Here is a 22,636-nt window from a genome sequence, read left to right on the forward strand (position 1 = left end):
TCAAAAAAATTTGCATTTCTAATGATTCCCAGGTGATGTTGATGCTGCTAATCCAACCACCACATTTTAGACAGAACTCCTTTAGACAATCCTTTATTACCGAGGTACCCCAATTTAACCATTTTTCTGCTGTTGGACATTTATTTCCAATGATATGTTCCTGTAAATAATATTTCAGTAAACACCTCCTTATATAATTAGAAATAACCTATAAGCTTTCTAAGCTTGATACATATTGCTCTAAAATATGGCCTCCACTCCTATCACTGTATATGGAGCATCAGCTCTATCAACTTTGAGTAATACAGAGTATATCATTTATTATTTTAGTAAAATTTTATAAAAGTTATTCCATTTTAGTTGGCATTTCCTTGATTGCTGGTGAGAATAAACCTTTTTCCACTTATGTATTAGCAGTTTGTATTTTTGTTTATATTGTTTCACTTTTTTTTCCCTATTGAGTTGTCTAAAATGCTGATCAGCTCTGGGGCACCTGAGTAGCTCAGTTGGTTAAGCTTCCAACTCGGGCTCAGGTCATGATCTCAAGGTTCATGGGTTTGAGCCCCACATCAGTGGGCTCTGTGCTGATGGCTCAGAGTCTGGAGCCTTTGTAGACTCTCTCTCCCTCTCTCTCTGCCCCTGACCTGCTCACACTGTTTCTCTCTCAAAAATAAATATATACAAAAATTTTTTTTGAATAAAATGCTTATCAGTTAAAGCATTCTCTCACATCTTTTTGTATCGAATTTTCTCACTTGCCAATATAATGTATCACTGTTTATTTTGTTTGACATAGGGAGTTTGAAAATTAAAAGTAATCCAGGGGCACCTGGCTGGCTCAGTCAGTTAAGTGGCCGACTCTTGATTTTAGCTCAGGTCATGACCTCTCAGTTAATGAGTTTGATCTAGCCCAGAGCCTGCTTGGGATTTTTGCTTTTCTTCTCTCTCAGAGCCCCTCCTCTACTCGTGTGTTTGTGTGTGTAGAGGGGGGGCGGGGGGATGTGCACATGCTCTTCTTGCTCTCAAAATAAACGTTAAAAAAAAAGTAATCTTGGGGTGCCTGGGTGGCTCAGTTGGTTGAACGTCCGACTTCAGCTCAGGTCATGATCTCATGGTTCATGGGTTCAAGCCCCACATCGGGCTCTGTGCTCACAGCTCGGAGCCTGAAGTCTGCTTTGGATTCTGTGTCTCCCTCTCTGCCCCTCCTCTGCTTGTGCTCTCTCTCTCTCAAAAATAAATAAACATTAAAAATTTTTTTTTAAAGTAATGCAGTTTACTGGTCTTTCCTGATACTTTCCATTGCTATCATGCTTAGAAAGTGGTTTCTCATCAAAACAGAATAAGTCATATTTAGCTAGTTTAGTTTTGTACTTTTTAAAATCATTTGTTACTGAATTTTAATTATTTTATTGTAACAATGAGATAAGTATCTAGCTTTTTGTTCCCTCCAAATTGTTAACCAATTTCCCCAAGTGTTCCTTTCTATAATATGGAAAAAAAAAAAGAGTATGTAAAAATGCCATCACATTCAAGGGTTAAAATCACATATATATAAGGGTCTACTTCTGGATGATCTATTCTGTTTCACTTAAATGTTTAGTAAGTATTACATTAGTATGACACTGTTTCAAATTATGTGGCTTTATCAGTACACTGACATTTGGTAGGGCAAGGCCTACCACATCAGTCTTGATGGGCAAACTCAAGTCTATCAGGGTCTCAGTTCTCACAACTGTAAGTTGGGTCTATGCCTACCTTTGAAGCTTGCCTATGAGGAATTAACTCAAAGTACATATATGAAGACACTCTGAAACTATAAAGAACTAAACAGCTCTAAGTTATCGTCTATTTCTGACTATATTATTATAGATGACCTCTTAAAATGATACAAATAATTCACAAGTAGAAGCTAAAATCAATACAACAGGGGCACCTGGGTTGGCTAAGCATCTGACTCTTGATTTTGGCTCAGGTCATGATCTCATGGTTGCTAGTTTGAGCCCTACATTGATTGGGCTCTCCACTGACAGTGTAAAGCCTGCCTGGGGTTCTCTCCCTCCCTTTCTCTCTGTCCCTCCCCAGTTCATGCTCTCTCTCACTCTCAAAATAAATAAAAACATCTTTAAATAAAAATCAATGCAACAGATACTTACTGGTTATGAATGAATACTACTAAGTTACACAAAATGACTAATGGACCAACCTTTGTTATATACATTTTCTAAGTAAAAAATATTCCTTCCAAGTTCATTTGAGCAAAAGAAAAACAAGTTGGCGCCTGTCTGTTAATCAAAGACAGAAAAAAAGGGATGATGAAATAATCCTTATATCTACACAAGATTTCAGTTTCTCAGAGCTGTGGAAAAGCATCACAAGGCTAGTTTTACAAGTAGAGTCCATTTAATTTCTTTTCTTAACCCCTTTATTGTCATTCCACAAAGGAAAGATATGAATAGAATGTGCATACAAACCTTAGCACCAAGCTAAGGGTATAAGCAAGGAAGGGACAGAGACAGGGAGACACAGAATCTGATGCAGGCTCCAGGCTCTGAGCTGTCAGCACAGAGACTGATGCGGGCCTTGAACTCACGAACTGTGAGACATGACCTGACCAACTGGGCCACCCAAGCACCCCTCCTTAGCACCATTTCTGTTCCCAAAATGCAGACACTGGTCTTACTGCCTGTCCTAATACAGGAAGAATTCGGACAACAGAAAACACTCTCATTCAAGGAAGTCTTAAATTAGAAATAAATATCGTACTGACAAAGTTAGCACCTAAAAGGTACTGGTACTGCCCCCTAAAATAGCACGAAAGGTCCTAGATTATATGTATGGTACACAAAATCATACGATTTTTTTTTTTTTTTTTTTTTTTTTTTTTTTTTTTTTTTACCTAGTAGCAAAGACATTACACAATACTTTTTCCAATTCCCTTCATTAATCAGGGTTAGAAGTAAGGCTTAAGAGCTAGGTCCATAAGTTTAACTTTCTGGCTAAGTAAATTGTAAACTTACTTTAGTAAATCACTGGTTTCCTGTTCACTGTCTTGTGTTGTATCCAGAGAAAAGGAATCTGAGGGCTCTGCTGAGTTGGACTCCGGTTCTTCTGCTGGAAGCGCCTGGGTTCCCAGGGAGCCACCGAAAATCTCCCTTTCTCTTTTGACCCCTTCCTCAGGACGGTCACTGGGATTTTGTAAATCTTTCTCAGTTTTGTCATGGTCATCCTTGAAAGAAGACTGCTTGGCATCACCAAGAGATGATTTTCCTGAGATATTGAATAAGTTACCAAGAAACTGAAAAAAGCTTTCCTTCGGCTGCCTATCACTTTCTCCTATTTTGGTATCTGAAGTGGAGCGGGAGAGGTCATTTGGCTTTTTGGAATCTTCCTGCATTGGAAGAGCGATTAGCTTCTCAGCATGGTTCCTTTTGTGCTCACTTTGGGGAATCTTTGAAAACAAGATAGAGAATTATAAACATCATCATTTAAAAAATAACACAGATTGACTAATAACCTATTATATGACACACTGTGTGCCAGAGGCCAGGGATACATTTGTAAGACTGATGGCTTCTGATTCCTCGGGCCCTTTACAGTCTAATGAAGGGCATGGTCAGCACACATTAAAGCTGTATAGTAAACGTCACACAGAGAGAGAAGTACAGCATGAGTGGGAAGCCAGAACAGGAGTAAGCAGTCCAGGTTTGGTAGCAGTGACAGCAGAGGAGGTTAACTCAGAGGATGATTCCTAGAAGTGCCCTTTGAAGGAGACCTAATATGTGACTCTGTGATGCTTATGCATCTCCCTCCATCCCCATCTCTCATCTCCTCCTCCTCCCCTCCCCCCAACTCTATTTAGTGATGTGTCAGCTTCTAAAGAATTAAAGATGAACGGAGTTTGGGTACAAAATGAGAAGAGTGAAAGATGTGTATGGAGAGGTAAGTAAAGGGACAGATCATGGCATACGTTATGTATATTTAAATGCGGCTTTCATTACTCTGAGCTAATGGACAGTACTTTCAAGCACTCTGGACCATCAGACAATACCTAAATAGACCTCATTTCGGCACTGTGCTAACCCACGAAGCCGCCACATTGTGTAAAACTGTTCCTCAATAAGATGAGGAAAGACAGCAACATGGTCTATCAATTCAGAGGAAAAGTCCACTATCCTTAATAGTAAAACACAAAACCCTGAGATGTGCATTAATGCAAAGCCTGGGCAGTACTGGGAATTCCTGCAGATGTTAAACAGTTCTGCAGGTGGGTTTCACCTGCTCATAGTTAAGTTACTAGGAAAGCAAAGCATATTCATGTGCACTCTCTGTGAGGAAAGACTGAGCTGCTGTATCGACATTCCATGTCATACTCTTTCCTTTATGCCCATGTGCCAACTCAGCCTGTGCCTTCTCACCTACTTGTAAAAGGAATGTCTGTCTGACAGTATCTGTCAGATGTCAAGCTCACTAGTTCTCATAAAAGGAAAGCTCAAGTGCGAGTCAGAGAAAGGTCGGTACACCAAGGTAAAACCACCTTAGGGCACTGTACGTTCACACGATAAAGTTTTATTAAGAGGCTGATCCTCAAGCAGGCAAGAGCATCATAATTATAATGTTATTTAACTTGTCCCATATTTTAATCCAAATTCAAAACAGTTTAAAGAAGTGTTCCACTAACTGCTAATAAAATTTAGCATATTCAAGCTTGAGAAAATGTTTAGAACCTATAAGCCCTGGAAATTAATTTCAAGCAAACAGTATTTTAAGTTTGTTCCCACCTTGGGAGTCAGAGGGTATTTTTGAGGAAATACACAGATAGCATTCTTTTTCTATGTGTCAGGAGCTTAATAAAACTTGTGAGTCTCTACATTTAGAATATCATCAACCTTCCAGAGTCACTCAAAGTCTCACCTTTTACTGGTTTCAACTGCAACTTGATCCCACACATCGCCACCTCATCCCTCCAAGTTTCTGCTCATCATGGGAGCCTGCGTTATAAATCAGTTGTGCCCTCTCCTCCCAAAAACAGCATAAAGAGCCTCTTAGTTTGGCAAGAGAAATGCTAGCTGACATTTTGAAAATGCTTCTGTGTATGAAGATACACATTTTTTTGTTCTTTATGCCATTTAATTTGTTGTAATTATCAGCTACAACATTTCTTCCTGTCAAAAGGAACTAAGACTGTAACATGAACAGAATGATTTTTTTTTCTATAGTTAGTATGAATGACTGCTCTTCCTGGGTAGCTATTTGAAGGGAGTAAACTATAGGCCATTCATTAGAATATTGCAAATATTCTTAAAATGCTTTAAAGATTCACAAGAGTCTTATAAAATTGGGCAATGGATTTGTTTTAAAACCAGGAAAATTAAGAGAATATGGAGATTACATTTTTTGACATCAATAAAATCCCAAGAATAATTTCTGTCAAAAATACTATATAGGCATCTGACTCTTGATACCGGCTGAGGTCATGATCCCAGGGTCGTGGGATCGAGCCCTGTGTTGGGCTCCGCACTTACCATAGAGCCTGCCTGGGGTTCTCTCGCTCTCCCCCCTGCCCCTCTCCCCTGCTCACATGTGTGCACACACTAAGGAAAAAAAAAAACTATTTCACTGCCTCAACTATCATTTTTTACTTGATAATTCCTTTCAAAATACTGTAGACTGCTTTCTAAACAAAAAAAAAAAAGATATGTTTGCTAAGTGAAAGCATTTACACTTAACCTTTTTAGAGTTATACGTAATTTTTTAAAACAATCGTTTGTTTTTCCTTCCCAATTTTCAGTATTTAAGTATATATTTTTTTAATTTTAATGTTTATTTATTTTTACAGAGAGAAAGAGAAAGAGAAAGCCAGGGACAGGCAAAGGGAGAGGGGGAGAGAGAGAATCCCAAGCAGGCTCTGCGCTGTCAGTGCAAAGCCAGACCCGGGGCTCGAACTCATGAACTGTGAGATCATGACCTGAGCTGAAACCAAGAGTAGGACACTTAACTGAGTCACCCAGATGCCCCCCAATTTTCAGCTTCTTTGCTATTCTAGAATCTCTGTATCTTCAGTTTACTGAAGAGCATTTTTTTTTTGTCCTTAGATGTCTCCATTGCTTAATTTCTCCCTAAATCTCACGAGAAATTTGTTTATAACAAGAAAAAAAAAGTATCTAAATCTAGAAACAAAAACTAGCAGAAAAGTGTACTGCTATTCAAAGTAACACAATAAATTCTATATTTATATAATTAAAATTTTAAGTCTGATCTGAAACAGCTGCTCTTTCCCCTCAGCCTAAACAACAATAAAATTCAGCCTGCCACAAGCTAGGGCCAGTGCTGCCTGCCAGCAGGACTGTCTGCCAATGTTCCAAGGAGTAGAATGAAAGCAGTCAGGATCCAAGCAAACAAAACATCAATTCCAGTTGTTCTCAAAGATGTTGGTATTCTGAACATAACATACAAAGGCTACTGACAAAGGCATATGTTATCTGGGGAACTGGGACATTTTTTTCCTTCATACACGATTTGTTGCAATGCAGTGCCCTTAGGTCAATTTCATCCATCTCTCTACTCTCTTTGCTATGTCCCCAATACATGGAAGCATAGGAAAGCATTAGGGACACTGATTAGTGAAATGTAGCTTCAGCCTCAACGTGCTTATAGTTTAGGCAAGATGGTTATCACTGTGCCACTGTGTGGGGCTTAGAAGAGGTATGCACACAATGGAGGATACAATGAACTTGACTGGGGATGGGGAGAATCCACTGCAAGGAGGAGGGAACATCTGAGCTTGCTCCTAAAGGCTGAGAAGAGCATCCTAGACACACAGTATAGTATGTTCTAAAACAGAAGTATGAACTCTGTTTGTCATGGCAGTGGTGAGGCTGAAGAAGACTGGGGTAAAGAGAATAGAGAATGAGGTTGATAAGATGACTCACAGAAGCAGAGGGAGAGGGACAACAAAGTCAGAGACAACTAAGTTTTCTAAAGGGGACAACTATTTGAGTAAAGTCAAAAAATGGATATGGGAAATAGGAGAGGTGAGATTAGGGCCTTTGTGGGGTTGGGAGGAGATAAGGCAACAAATTACTTAGATGGCAAATACATTGAATTTTTGGTCCCCTGGTGATGTACAAGTTGAGATGTCTGGAAAATACTCAGAAGCATAGTTTAAGAATGCAATCTGGCAAAACACAGTGTGTGCAGGATAAAGGGGGGGACCAACAAAAGAGCCCTCAGGAAAAAAGATTTTAAAAAGGTGCAAATAGAGAAGAAATGACTGAGCAATGGAAAAGGCAAAAACCAGACCAGCTCATCCCTCCAGAATACTGGTTGCAAAGGACAACGAGGATTTCTAAAAGCAAAGGGGGACTAAATGACAAATGCCAATGTGAGGGCAAGAAAGGTGACTATCCTCTCCCACTGTTCTTCAAAAACATTAGGTACACTCATACCTCAGGAATTGTACATCTACTCTTTCTGCTTAGAATGTTCTTCCCCCACATAGCTGTATGACTCACTCCCGTTCAGACCTTTATTGGAAAGTCATCTCTTCATTGAAACCTTCCCCAGTCATGCTAAAATAGTAAATTCCTCCACTATGAAAGTGCCAGTATGCTCTCTCTGACTTTTCTCCTTTGTACTTGCCAATATCAAATACACACACACATACACTTATATTATTTAATATCTGTTTCTTCCTATAGAAAGTAAAAACTGCAAGTGCAGGGATTTTTGTCCATTTTATACAGTGTAGTGTCTCTAGCACTTGAAATGTTCCTGACAATAAGAGGTGCTCTCCAATAGTGGTTGAGTTAGTAAATGAGGAACTAGGACTATAGAGAAGCCCTAAGAATGCAGAAGAAATAGTTGCAACAACTCAGGAACTTGCGAGTACAGCCTCCAACTCAAGGTGTTAAGCCAGGAGTAGTAGCTAGACAAGGGAATAGGAACAGTCCATAAATAGAAGGGAGCACTCTGAGAAGTTTTTTAACTAAAAAAAAAAAAAAAAAAAGGGAAGACAGAATATGAGAGTTTAAGGTCCAAGACAGAATAGATGTATTTTTTTAAAAATTTTTCTTTAATCTTTATTTATTTTTGAGAGAGAGAGAGAGAGAGAGAGACAGAGTACAAGTGAGGGAAGAACAGAGACAGAGGGAGACACAGAATCTGAAGCAGGCTCCAGGCAGCTGAGCTGTCAGCACAGAGCCTGATGTAGGGCTCAAACTCACAAACCGTGAGATCATGACCTGAGCCAAAGTCAGACACCCAACGGACTGAGCCACCCAGGCACCCCTAGATGGCTTTTTGATCCTGTTCTGTGGATCGGCTCTGCATCTACTGGAAAGGGAGTAACTGCTATACAAGAGAGAAGGATGGCAGGTTCCAGAATAAAAAGCACAAAGTAAGATGGAGACCAGTATAGTCTCTAATACTTCTAATAATAATAAAGGGCAAGTATTATCCTTAGAGAAGAGTAGAGACATTTCCCCCTTCCAGGTAAAGAGGTAAGGAAGTGGTTAAGACCTGAGCAATGCTGTGAGGGGAGAAGCCAAAGATCAAGGTCCAACAAGTGGCTGTGACCTCAGTAAAGTGAGAGGAGAGATAACAAGCCAAAGGAGGGACACATAGGTGGAGCTGGGATTTGGGTTCCCCAAATAGAGAACACCTGGAAGATTGTTTTTGGGGAATGTAGTAGTAATTGGCTGAAATGGGTATACCAAGTAGCAGTTAGGGTCAAGGCAAACTTGAAAGCATTCACTCATTCAGTAAATAATGAACAAAAGGATACCATTCCAGGTGTTTAGATGCAACAGTAAAAACAACAAAACAAACAACCACCAAGAGCACTGCTTTCATGAAACCCACATTCTAGTGATGTAAGAATTTGTTTGCAGGTCTAACTAGTATTGGAGTGTATCACCTCCTATGAGCAGTCTATAGCAGGGAACAGGTGGCAGGTGCTGTCCCAACATTGTGATTAGCACAGGACATAAGGTCAAAAAGATCACGGGGTACAGTGTGTCACCATAGAGACTGTTGAGTGGAAAACAGTGAAGAGCCAGGTGACTCTTCCTTTACTGTGTCAAGCATCTGACTTCATCATCCTTTCTACCTCAGACTCTGCCTTTACTGCACATAGCAAGGGTAATACTTCAGACACCCTGACTCACAGATCCTTAGCGCCCTCAACTCCAGTGACTTCCACTGCCACTTTTCTTTCCTCTTTGGTTAACTCTGACCCTAGTGGTTCCCATGACTGTGTCACCTCTGAAACTCCATCTCAAGCATTCCCCAGTGTCCCCACCTTCTCATCTTTCCGGCTGTCTTACCACACTGTCCCCTGCCTCATCACAGCTTCTGTCCTCTCTTACACTGTCCCTTTCAGTTCCCACAAATTTTCCTGTATTTTCTATCTGGCCCTCAAATGACGAATAACCTCCAAGTCTCTTTGTTTTATTCCTTGGCCATCCCCACCCAGAAAATTTCCAGTTTTATCTTTTCTGCCTAAGCGAATGAGTCTTGCTTTAAAAAGCCCCAAGTATATGCACGCTATGCAGATACAGGCAGACAATAATTCACAATTTACAGCCTCTGCTGGAAATCTGTCTGTACTCTTTCCTCATTTTCCACAGCAGCTACTTCCCACCTCTCTTACTCCCTTCACTATCCCACAGACTTGCTCAGCAGAGCCCTCTACCCTCTCTTTCATGCAGATGATCCCTCACAGCTCTGACTCTAGCAGGATCTGTGCGGCTTCCTTCACTGATGTTCTTCATGAAGGAAGGACTCCTCACCCAAGGCGAATTTCTCCACCACGGCACCAGTTGAGTCCTTGTTGTCTCCTTGGGAATTAAAGTTCCTCATCTGCCCCTTCTGTTAGCCCACCATTCATAAGTAAATGTCCAAGGAAAGCCCTCTCCACTCTTTACTAACAACCTCCTCAAAAAAGGATTCCTAACTCTCACCATCTTCTTTCCCCTTTCCTCCCAAATCACTCCTTAAGCGCTTGCATAATCTAGCTTCCTCCCCAGTTGTGCTGACCACAATCTCTAAAATACACCGTCCTACTTGCTAATACACTTTCCCCCTGCCTCGTTCTGCTCTTACATGAGTGTCTGTAGAATGTGAGATTTAATCCCTTCCTGATAACCAATCTTCCTCTGGCTTCTATGACATTACTCTGAGATTTACCTTCTTCTCTAAACTTTTTCCATCTCCTTCCAGTTCACATCATTCTAGCCATCCCTTATGTAACATGTTGCTCCAATTTCCAGCCTAGGACTGCTTTATCTTCATGATCATCTTATCAGGTTTCATTTCCCACAGATTAATCAGAGGATTCCCAGATTTTTATTTGTAGCTCAGACAGTATATCTGATATATTAGTTATAACTATCAATTCACCATCCATATCCACCTGGATACTTCACTGGAACCTCTAGCTAAACACCTCCAAAACTGACCTGACTATGCTTTGTTTCCACTCTTCCTTTTTCTGCAAACCTTAACATTCCCATTTGTTAAAAAGTCAGACAAAATCATCAGGATACCATGACCTCTCCCCTAGAATACTGCCAGCAGTGACTTAATCTGTTTCCTTGCTTGCACTGTCCCCAGTCTACTCTCCAGATAAAAACTAGAGCAGTCTTTTAGAATTCAAATCTGATCATCCTTAAAGACCTTTAAAGGCTATGCATTGCTGTCAGGATAAAATCCAAACTCTCAAGTATGGCACTCAAGGTACTGGTGGGTGGAGGCCCCTGTGTCTTTCTCCAATTTCATCTCTTGCCACTCACAATGCTTGCAATGTCTAATGTCATCGTATCCATCCTCATTTAGTCCTTCTCCATCTCCTCTCTCTTCTTCTTACTACAGAACGTCCTTGCAATAATGCTATTCCCACTGCTGAGACCACTTATTCCTTGTCCTCTTTGCCTGGGAAATTTCTAATACAACTCAGGTTTTTCAGAATGAAAATCACCTATGTACATGTTCTTCCAATGAACATCCCTACCATCCTGTTTTCCCTGCCACCACAAGGTAAAGGCAAACAATTTTATATGCTTTCACCAAGAGGAAGACTATCACCTAAATTATTAACAGGTACTAAAATCTGACACTCATAAACTAAAAAAAACAGCTGCTTACTAGAGAATTCTGGTTGGTTTGCTAAGACATCTGGCTGTTAACACATTACCTGACAAATTTGCCAAATTCTGAAATTCTACCATCAATAGTTACTATTTCTTCAGTTTTGAGGAAGATATTTATTATCAGATTTTTACTGATATCCTGAGTTAGCTATAGTGTAAGTAGTGCTAAAATTTTTAATCAAAATCACTATTTACTTTCATCATAATGGATTTAATTTGTGGGATGTTGTTTAACTATAAACTATTGAGACATATTTACATGAATACTTTTTTCCAATAAATGGGTTTCACAACTAATGGTAAGGTGCAAAGGTGAGCTATTTATACCCTTATTGTTAAAGGAATTTTTGTTTGAAAGGTAATATTACATTTTTATCACAGAATTATTTTTCCACTAAAAAATTAGAACAGGCCAGCCGGTTGGACATCAACTATTTCACTCTGACTAATCTGGTTATTGTTTAACATAATAAGTTATCTGCAACTTTTAGTCATGACATATCTGTGCTGTGATGAGTTCTGAGATGTCACAAATAATTTATTACTAAAATTAGTTAAAAAGCTGAAGTTTGGGGCACTTGGGTGGCTCAGTCAGTTAAGCGTTTGATTTCGGCTCAGGTCATGATCTCATGGTCTGTGAGTTGAACCCCACATTGGGCTCTGTGCTCACAGCTTAGAGCTTGGAGCTGCTTTGGATTCTGTGTCTCCCTCTCTGCCCCTCCCCTGCTCACACTCCGTCTCTCTCTAAAAAATACATTTTCAAAAAGCTGAAATTTCACTTACAAATAATATTCTAGAATGGGGGGTGCCTGGATGGTTTAGTCAGTTAAGCATCTGACTCTTGACTTAGGCTTAGGTCATGATTTCACAGTTACATGAATTCAAGGGCCACGTAAGGCTCTGCACTGACCCTGCAGAGCCTGCTTGGGATTCTCTTTCTCCCCCTCCCCTGCTTGTGCTCTCTCTCAAAATAAATAAATAAATTTAAATGCTCTAGCATGAAATCAAGTTTTATCTGTGATGATACTTTCAGTTTTTCATTTCCATGTAATTTCTGACAAAGGGATGTAGTTATATATAGTGTACCAAACAAGTGCCCATAACCACAGGTGACCCAAGACAGTCATCTATCATCTGTGTCAGAGGAAAAAAAAAAAAAAACATGAGAGTAAAAAACTGCCGGTCTAAAATAAGAAAAGTCTCAGCTACAGAGTAGTAATGGGTATGGACAGGAAGAAAGGGCTGTTGATGGTCCCTGGCACAATGAAGAGACAAAATGACAGAGTCATTTCCAGATGTCAAGATAGGGTAATTGGCGGCACCTTGAAGCAAGATAGGGAATACAGAAGAGAAGGAAATTAGGATAAAATAGACTGAGTTCAACTTTGAGACCGTCAAATCTTATACCCAGTGACACTGACAGGAAAGGTGCAAAGAATTGGCTCTCTTACCCTAAAGCTCAGGAGAACACATTGGGCTGGAAGGACAGATGTGAGCCTTGTCAAGGGTTAAGATGTAGATAGAAATTTAATCAACCAGGGCAGGTGTGTAAGGAAAGAAGAAAGAGGAAACAAATGACATAAGATAGGAGAAAGGCCACTCCTTTCTGTTATGGTATCAAGATTTCTCTGATGAAAACACTGGGCCAGAAGAATAAATGTTTTTAATTCTATGAGAGCTTTCTGGAACCCCCTTCTAATGTTCTCAAATCAGTATGTGGCACCCATGGAGGAAAATATACTCACAGAAATCTGGAGTATGTAGATAACCTTTCATAGACAGCTTCCATTTGATAAGGTACTCCATCATACCACAAAATAGGACCACTACTGGTCTCTGACAGAATGGAGCTGCCACAAATCAAACCAGATACCTTATACTACATTCAACACCCGGAACTCTAAGTAAGGATCAAGGCCCCAGACCAGCACCAGCCACACTGACAGGCTCTGGCCCTGGCAGTTCCTTTGGTCATCTGGACTACACAGTGATACACAGTGCAATCTCCACTTCAGGCACCTGACAGCCTCAGTCTTTATAGAAGGAATTAAGGGCTGAGAATTTTTTACTTCTGGCTAAATTTCAATGTGTGTACCTCCATCTGTGCCTTCTTTTCAAATGTGATAGAGAGTTAATGTTTCTAGTAACTACTTCTATACTATTCACCCAGAAAAAGTCAGCATCATTCTCAAAGAGTTATTTCTAAGTTTCAGCTAGACTTTATATAGCAAGAAGGCAGCTCTTTTCCTGAGTACCTATTTTGCGTCCAGCATCAGGTAGTGCTGTATGTGTTATCTTGGTTAATTCCAAAGCACTTCTATGAAACAGGATTTGAACAACCTTCCACACACTCCCACTGCAGATCAGCAAACCAAAGTTCAAAGAAGTTGAGTAAATTTTCCAAGATTACAAAACTACCACATGGAAAGCTGGGATTTAAGCCCAGATCTGTCTGATTCCAAAGACTGTTGTCTCCATCACTGCACATGTAATTTTAAAACTTTTCCAAGGAGGCCCATGGTTGGCAGAGGCAGATAAGTAGTGGCTCACTATGAGACAACTCATTCCATCATCAACATTCCTATCAACTAAAGCTTTAATCTATTTATAAATGGGTTCCAAAAGTGATTACAATTGAATTTTTTTTTTATAGAGTTCTTGTATTTGAAAAAAAAAATTTGGGGGCACCTGGGCAGCTCAGTCGGTTAAGCGTCCGACTTCAGCTCAGGTCGTATCTCACAACTCGTGAGTTTGAGCCCCCATCGGGCTCTGTGCTGACAGCTCAGTGCCTGGAGCCTGCTTTGGATTCTGTGTCTCCCTCTCTCTCTGCCCCTTCCCTGCTCATGCTCTGTCCCTCTCTCCTTCAAAAATAAGTAAGTACATTAAAAAAAAAAATTGAAAAAGAAAAATTTGAAAATCTCTACATAAAACTGACGTTTTACTGCCGCTATTATCTGTATTGCTGAGAAAAAAGATAGCAAGCATTTATTAAGGCCATAATTTATTTAAAAAATTAGTCCAGTAAGCAACTTCCCCCTAGCCTAACCAAGAAAACATTTAACGCATTTAAATTTGGCTATCATTTCACTTTCGGTCAAGAAAAAGGTGAAAGAGACCAATAAGGAAGGAAGAGTTATGCATATCAAAATATGAACAGATGTATATATTGAGTATGTCCATCTTACTAAACAGCATTGTACACTCAATAGATTAGTAGAAAGAACAGTTAGTGACTATTTCTCTTCAATAAGAACTTCTTGAGCTACAATTTTCCCCTCTTTACCTGGCAATAGTTAAAAAAAAAAAAATAAAAAGTGTGTGGAGGGAGTCTGGGTGGCTCAGTTAAGCGGTCAACTCTTGATTTCAGCTCAGGTCATGACCTCGTGGTTCATGGGTTCTAGCCCCATGGCAGGCTTCACACTGACAGCACAGAGCCTGCTTGGGATTCTCTCTCTCCCTCTCTCTGCCCCTTCCCAGCTTATGTTCTTTCCCTCTCTCAAAATAAATAAATAAACATTAAAAAAAAAAAAAAAGTATGAGTCTTTGTTGTTAAGTGACTCATTCACAGGATTAAAAATAAATGTTATGAATCATAAATCATAGTAATATGCACTAGACTGATACTCCTTGATTATTCATAGGTACATCATAGGCATCTATAAAGCGCCTGTTAAAAACCACTCTAGAAACTTCACGAAAGTTTTATGATTAGTTATAAGCAGCAGTTCTAAAATGGGACAAAAGTTAAATTTTATATAAAGCAGATGTCAAGCTATTGAGAACAAGCCTAATAACCATCAATTTATTTAGGACTGGGTTGGAGAATCTATAACCTATGGTCCAAATTTCATTCACTTTACTTAGCTAATGACTCATTTCTGAAAATAGAATCTAATTTTTTAATAAGATTTCTTTTTGGTAAATCTAGTTTATGAATATATCTTATAAATTAAGTTCACAAATGCGGAACATTATACAGAACTGTATCTGAATTCTCGTCTCCTCGCACTAACAGTGTAGGTTTGTTAAGTGACAATCTTTGAGACTCACTTTCTTCAATTATAAAAAGATAAAAATTCTAATTAGCACTGTTGATGAAGCACACATACTGTTTCTCTTGTACAAAACATTACAAAATGATAGTAAAGGAAATGTTTAAGTTATAAATACAAAGAGAGGAAGAGAATAGATATTAGCGGATAAGAGATTTCAAAAAATGTTTAGAAGGCAAAGGCAGCTGGAGGCAGGGTAACTGACCACAGGAAGCTTCTAGCCAACTGTCTCCAAGGGGGAGCTCTGATCATGAAGGAAACAATCTAGTCCATGGACAACCTGAAAAAGGTCAGGTTTTAAAGACACTAGGTACCACTTAGGACAGTGTGAGACACAGGATAAAAAGTAAAGAGTTTGGTTGAAAATATTCGGACAGAATACGTGAGCCCAGGGCTCTTCCCCTTTCCTAAGCAGTTGAAGGATCCTCCCTACCTCCCATCACCTTCACCTCCCAACCAAATACATATAGAGAACATCTCTGAAGATAGCAAGACTTTTGGGCAGACTGAATTTGAGGTATCAAAGGCCATCCATGCAGAAATTTCTGGAACACTGATGCTCAAGTCTGGAGTTAAAAAGCGATGTCAAATAGAGATGTGAGAGCCAAAAAAATAAAATAGTAAGACTGAAAGATAATTACTTCGGAAGACTGACATTGAGGAAGACCTAGGACTTTGAGAAACATCTATATGAAAAGTCATTTAGCCAGAAAATCAGAAGGAAACAGAAAGTATTCACCAGAGGCAGGAAATGAAACCAAGTATGATATTATGGAAGCAAAGATAAAAAAATAAATCTCTGTAAAGAAGACAAGACCTGGAAAATTAAGTGCCTCAATAGGTTAAATAAACTAAGAATTAAGAAAAGACTACTGACTGTGGTTAGCAAGATATCACTGGTTTCATGGGATGACTTTTACTCATTTAATCACTTACTGAGTATTTATGACATGTGCACCAGGCACAGTACTAAGCTTCCCATGTCTGAGGAAACTAGAAAAGAGATAGGAATCAAATTGAAAGGATCAAGAATTTAACAATGATTGAAACATACTTTCATAAGAAACTTTTGGGTAGAAACAGGGAGTGAAGTGAAATGATAGACTGAAAAGAAACCAGACCCACAAAAAGAAACAAAACAAAACAAGAAGAGAAACAGAAGCCAGCGAAGATGGAGGGATGGACAGTCAAGGCAAGGTCCAAGAGAAGGCAGGAAATAAGAGACCAAACCACTAGAAAGGGGCCCAAGGAAGTTTATCCTTGGAAGGCAACAAGGGATGAAAGCTCCTCTGAAGTTGGTAGCTGGCAGCAGAGAATGAGAACATGTCTCCCACTCTTTTAAATAACAGTAGGCGTGAATGCACCAAGACCAGGTGTCTAAGGCTACAAGACCGAAGACTGTAGACCCCATAGAAAAATAAAGGTAGAATATGGACTAAGTATCTACAAGTTTTGCCAGCCATAGAAACCTAATTCATATAAAAGAAATAAATTTATCAGTGGAATGACAAATCCAAGTGTTAGAAATAGCTACCAATGTTCACAAAACACAAAACTTATATGGCATATAAGTGACAGCTAAGAATATAATGATGTCCAGACATGGTATCAAGCTTCTATAGTCTTTAGTTGTTTGAAAAATACAATTAAATTTTGTAGCTTAAACTTACAACTAAACAATCTTCAACATCTTGATTTGGCATCTCAAAATCAAATACAAAAGGAAACAGATAACATTTATTATTCATAAATCTGTTACATTTCAGACTCAACAGGAAAAATGCTGCATATTTTTCCTCATCACAGAAGGCATTATCATAAAATTCAGATTAATAAGATGGAAGCATGGTAACAAATGTCACATTACAGTGGAGTGCTGTGTTTCAGAAAACTACTTATTAGAAAGAAAACAAATACGCATGTTTTATTCCACTTGCTTCTGAAAATACTTAAATTGAGACTATTTACAACAACAAGATCATAAATATTGTTGCTGACCCATTTTTTCCCTGAAGGAATGGTGTTGACTATTGGTATTATCAAAATACATATTTTTTATGCATGGCAGAAATAGGTATCTAAACCACTGGATCTGTGTGGCTATGTTGAAGAAATCTTACTAATAGTTTCCAAAGGACCAAAATGCTCAGGCCACTCCAGTGAGAGTGTCGTGATGCCCTTCCAATATGAGCTCAGTGGATTGCCCATGTGTAAGTAATCCAATAAGCCTCAAATCATAAGAGAAACAATCTTGGGACTGTGGACCATATTTACTTGGGAACAGAGATCCCAAACTGAAATTATCTTGGGTATTCAAACCAAGATATTAAGAATGGATAGAAAGACTGTAATAACAGAGGCCCAGCTGCTATATTTGCCCACATATATATTTACCATATATCTACAAAGGTGTGCCTTTGTCTGCAAGTAGAAAGAAAGACTATAGGGAAGACCAAGTTTGAAGAGTGAAGGGTTTTTTTTAGTGAGATTATAGCTGAAGTAGTACAGTATCAGTTACAGGCTGTGTGGGAAAACAAGTAGAGACCAAGACAAGGGAGGCACAGCAAGGAGAGCAGGAATGTTTGGTGAAGGTTAAGGAACAGGTACAATGAGGCAATGAGGGATTAGAAGATGGAATGACAGGAGTTAGCAGCCAAAGAAACCTTGAAGTTTGAGATCTCAAAAGAAAATATTTCCTGTAAAACAACCTAAGAGCAAGGCTGCATGTACACCAAGAGAAGTAAAAATCTTGAAGTAAGGCAACTCAAGACATGCAAAAACTGAAGAAGAAGAAGAAAGCTATGAAGCCCATGCAGTGGTCAACCATCAGGTTGGCTAACAACTGGTTGAGGAGGTAGGAGAGGAGTAGGCAGAAATGTTACAAAACTTTAAAGCAGGATCTAATAGTCAAACTCACAAAGAAATGAAGAAAGATAAAGAAAGCAAAGTAATCTTGATTTTTTTTCTTTCAATAAAGTTAAAAAAAAATCAGATCCTGATATTTTCTTTCAAAAAAATTTAGGGGGGCCTGGGTAGCTCAGTTCGTTGAGTGTCTGGCTCTTGATTTCGGCTCAGGTTATGATCCCAGGATCCGAGGACCAAACCCCATTTTGTCTCCGCATTGAGCATGAGACCTGCTTAAGAATATCTACCTCCCTCCCTCTCCCTTTCCCCCTCCCTCCCTCTCTCTTCCTCCCCACCTCCAGGCGTCTGGGTGGCGCAATCATGGCTCAGGTCATGACCTCATGGCTCATGGGTTTGAGCCCCACAACAGGCTCTGTACTGACAGCTCAGAGCCTGAAGCCTACTTAATTCTGTGTCTCCCTCTCTCTTTGCCCCTCCCGTCCCCGCACTCACACTGTTCCTCTCTCTCTCAAAAATTGTATTTCAAAAAATTAAAAAAAAAAAAAAAAGAATCAAGGGGCACCTGGGTGGCTCAGTCAGTTAAGCGGCCGACTTCAGCTCAGGTCATGATCTCGACTTCGGCTCAGGTCATGATCTCGCGGTCCGTGAGTTCGAGCCCCACGTCGGGCTCTGTGCTGACCGCTCAGAGCCTGGAGCCTGTTTCAGATTCTGTGTCTCCCTCTCTCTGACCCTCCCCCATTCATACTGTCTCTGTCTCAAAAATAAATAAAATGTTAAAAAAAAAAAGTTAAAAAAAAAATCTCTCCCTCACTTGAGAATTCTTTCTAAAATAAAATTTTAAAAATAATTAAAAAAATAAATTTATATTGTTGACTATGATGGGGAAGAATGAAAACAACTTTATCTCAACCATATCTAATGCCTTTCGAATTATATAATGTTTAAAAGTCCCCCTGTGAGGGAGAGGAGAAAGTGGGTGATGGGCATTGAGGAGGGCACCTGTTGGGATGAGCACTGGGTGTTGTATGGAAACCAATTTGACAATAAATTATCTATATATCTAAAAAAAAAAAAAAAAGTCCCCCTGTCAGGCGGCACCTGGGTGGCTCAGTCAATTAAGCGGCTGACTCTTGATTTCAGCTCAGGTCATGATCTCAGGGTGAGTTCGAGCTCTGCATCAGGCTCTGTGCTGACAGCGCAGAGCCTGCTTGAGATCCTCTCTTTGCTCTCTGCTTCTCCCCCACTCCCATTCTCATTCTCTCTCTCTCTCCCTCTCTCAAATAAGCAAACAACAACAAAAAGTCCCCCTATCAATAATGAAGAATTCACTGGACTTTGTGGTCCTCCCACTGACCAAGCTAACTTACTCTGGAATGCATGGGAAGCACAAGCATTCTCCTGTATAGACTGTCACAAATCATGTAAGAAGAAAGTAACTGGGAACAGACTCCATGACTGTGGTACAGCTACGAAAACTTGGTCACCTATCTGGCATCGTATCACCCGACAAAACAAATGTACAATTTCTAGTAAACCACTTATGAGTAAAAAAAAAAAAAAAAAAGTTACAAGGTTTAGTGATTCTCAAGGATTTTTAACCACACTTATCGGTAACTATCTAGGGAGGTGTGTAGCTTACACACTTTTCATGCTAGTCCTGTAGAAGCAAAAAAAAAAAAAAAAAGGCCAGTTCATATGTGAGCTGATCAAAAATATCCATCACATACTACGAACATGCAAAAACATGTTGTTAACTACTGCCCGCCTAAAGCACTATTAGATGTCAGCAGCATTTGGGAAAACACTACATAAATCAAAGAACGTCCTAGGGAAAAGAAACTATGGAGATCAGGTGATCCAATTCACAGATTTATACTTTTTTTTTTTTTTTTCAACGTTTATTTATTTTTGGGACAGAGAGAGACAGAGCATGAACGGGGGAGGGGCAGAGAGAGAGGGAGACACAGAATCGGAAACAGGCTCCAGGCTCTGAGCCATCAGCCCAGAGCCCGACGCGGGGCTCGAACTCCCGGACCGCAAGATCGTGACCTGGCTGAAGTCGGACGCTTAACCGACTGCGCCACCAAGGCGCCCCCAATTCACAGATTTAAAACTAAAACTAAGGCTCACAGATGTTAAGTGCCTCAGCTGAAGGCCTCACAGGTTAGTGGCAGAGCTGGGATGAGCACACCATTCTCCGACTCTCTCAGTGCCCACTCCCCCCACCCTGCCCCACATACTATGTCCAACAGAGGTGGGCTGGATTTACACATCAATAATACAGTGCTCTTTTTGAAATGTCAAATGAGACACAGAATCTAAAAGGAGCAGAAACTAAGAAAAATATTTGCTTAATATAATATTAATTTGAAACCATACCTTTACTGCTTCTGATGAAAGCGCATTTTCCTTTTTCTGACTTGTGCTCATGGGCTCATTTTCAACACTGAAAAATAAAAACCACAGCTTCTTTGAAATTAAAAGAGAATTACCAAAATAGTTTCTTTGTTTAAAGTAAAAACTGAAAGGTCATTCACGTGCAATGCTCAAAGGATTCACACACAATATGTAAAAGAATATGTTCATTTGACTCTCTACACTTGAAAACACATTCAAATATACTCATCTGGGCCTCAGAAATTCTTGTGAACCTATCACACGCTACATTCTTATGTTGATAATCATCATTACAAAGAACAGTGTACAACTATCTTGGAAATGATTAACACTCTACAATTTTATTTATATTAGGGTTTTCCACAGCCTGATATATATTTTTTAATGCCTATACTGAATGCTACATGGAATACAATATATTTCTATTCAGCAAGTCTTTATAAACATATAGGATCATCTAGTGAACTTTGGGAATACTCAAAAATAGATGCAGGCTTATCTAGCCCCAAATGTGTCCCAGATGGCACCTTAAGAACCTGATTTTCCAGACAGTCACCTCCCAATTGTCTGGTCTAGAATACCTTCACAGATGCCTTATGTCATAATGAACTATGCTTCCTATTAGGCACATATACATTTCAGATATAAACTTTTATATTTGTTCTATACACGATCTTATTTTCATACTTTCATAATGCTAGACAAATTGAACAGCTCCCCACTAAAGATCATCATGACTGTCTGCCATGCGCCAGGGATTATGCTTGGCCTTGAGGATGTAAGAACAAGTAGGTCAAGGTCTTTATAAAACTCAGTCTTGTAGGGGAGACTGATATACAAACAAACTAAAACTACAGTTTGGTAGAAGTTACAACTGCTCAAAGAACAAAATACTATGGAGCACAGAAGAAGCAAAGAACAGCAATTCTGCCTGCTAAGTGCTCTCAGAGAAGGCACAAAGGAGGGGTAATAGAGAATATGGCATTTTCAGGAAACCATGTTTTGTTTGTTTGTTTTTAATATAAGACTGGAGCACAACAACTTGTGTCAGGCAGAGGTAACCCTGCTAGAGAGGAGAATGATACCAGAAGTAGTGGCTGCCAGACCATGCAGAACCTGTCTGACACATTTCAGAACTTGATCTTTGTCCTACTAGCACTGGGAAGCCTTTAGCCAGGGGACAAGCATAAAGCAGGAGGGATGATAGAGAATGGGGAAAACACAGGGCATCATAGTGACTGGTGGTAGAGGGGATGAAAAGGAGGTGGTCTCAGTAACTCAGATTAGACACAACAGAAAGAGAAGACATGATTTAGGCTAGTTAGATTTTCTATCCATAATGTCCAGTGCAATAATGTAGACAGGGAACAAATGGTAACAATAAAAAGACAGAAAGGTAGAAAGATCATGAAGGTGTGGAAAATACAATGGATCTAAATTTCATTGAGTCTCAGACTCTACGCAGAATACTCAAACCAATAAGAAATAGTCATACTCATAAGCCTTTGAAGTGTCAGCAGGAAAAGCAACTGTATAAAGGAGATAAATATGTGCTTAACACATGAAAATTCCATATGAAAAACCAAGGACAGAAAGAAAAATACTGTACAATTCAGAATTGTAATCAAAAACATTTAATATACACACAAACACACACAAAAGGTCTCAAACATTGCTGCTTTAAAAGTGATTGGTTTCTTATCTCCATTTTCTATTTATTTTCTATTTTAGCTTTATTTTTTGTCACAAGGTTGTTAACAATTCTTTTTTTTTTTTTTTTCTGAGAGAGAGAGAAAGAGAAAGCGAGTAAGAGAGAGAGAGAGGGAGAGAGAGAGAATTCCAAGCAGGCTCCATGCTGTCAGTGCAGAGCCCAACGTAGGGCTCAATCTCATAAATGTGAGATCATGACCTGAGCTGAAATCAAGAGTCAAATGTTTAACTGACTGAGCCACCTAGGCGCCCCAACAATTCTCTTTTTAAATTAAATGTCAATACTGGTTTATTTTAGCTCAATGCAAAAAGAGAGAGTAGCAAAATACATGTAAAAAGAGCACATTATAAGGATTTGTCATATAATCAAGAATAATACTCACCTTAATGGTTTTATAAGTGTATTCTCTAACTACAGTCTATTTTGAATGATTCACCTAAAAAGTAAACATACAAGTACCTTAG

The 22,636-nt window shown here is 39.4% G+C and overlaps 1 protein-coding gene across 1 annotated transcript in view; it reads right to left on the bottom strand.

Annotated features, from left to right (window-relative positions):
• CRYBG3 (crystallin beta-gamma domain containing 3) overlaps positions 1–22,636 on the bottom strand; it is a 131,154-nt gene that overhangs the window by 92,401 nt on the left and 16,117 nt on the right. The window contains exons 2-3 of the mRNA XM_030329299.1: positions 20,444–20,510; positions 3,018–3,448 (exon numbers count right to left, since the gene is read on the bottom strand). Of these exons, the coding sequence (XP_030185159.1) occupies positions 3,018–3,448; positions 20,444–20,510 (498 nt within the window). The remainder of the gene's footprint in view (positions 1–3,017; positions 3,449–20,443; positions 20,511–22,636) is intronic.

Source organism: Lynx canadensis, chromosome C2, assembly GCF_007474595.2.
Source record: "Lynx canadensis isolate LIC74 chromosome C2, mLynCan4.pri.v2, whole genome shotgun sequence".
Classification (NCBI taxonomy): domain Eukaryota; kingdom Metazoa; phylum Chordata; class Mammalia; order Carnivora; family Felidae; genus Lynx; species Lynx canadensis.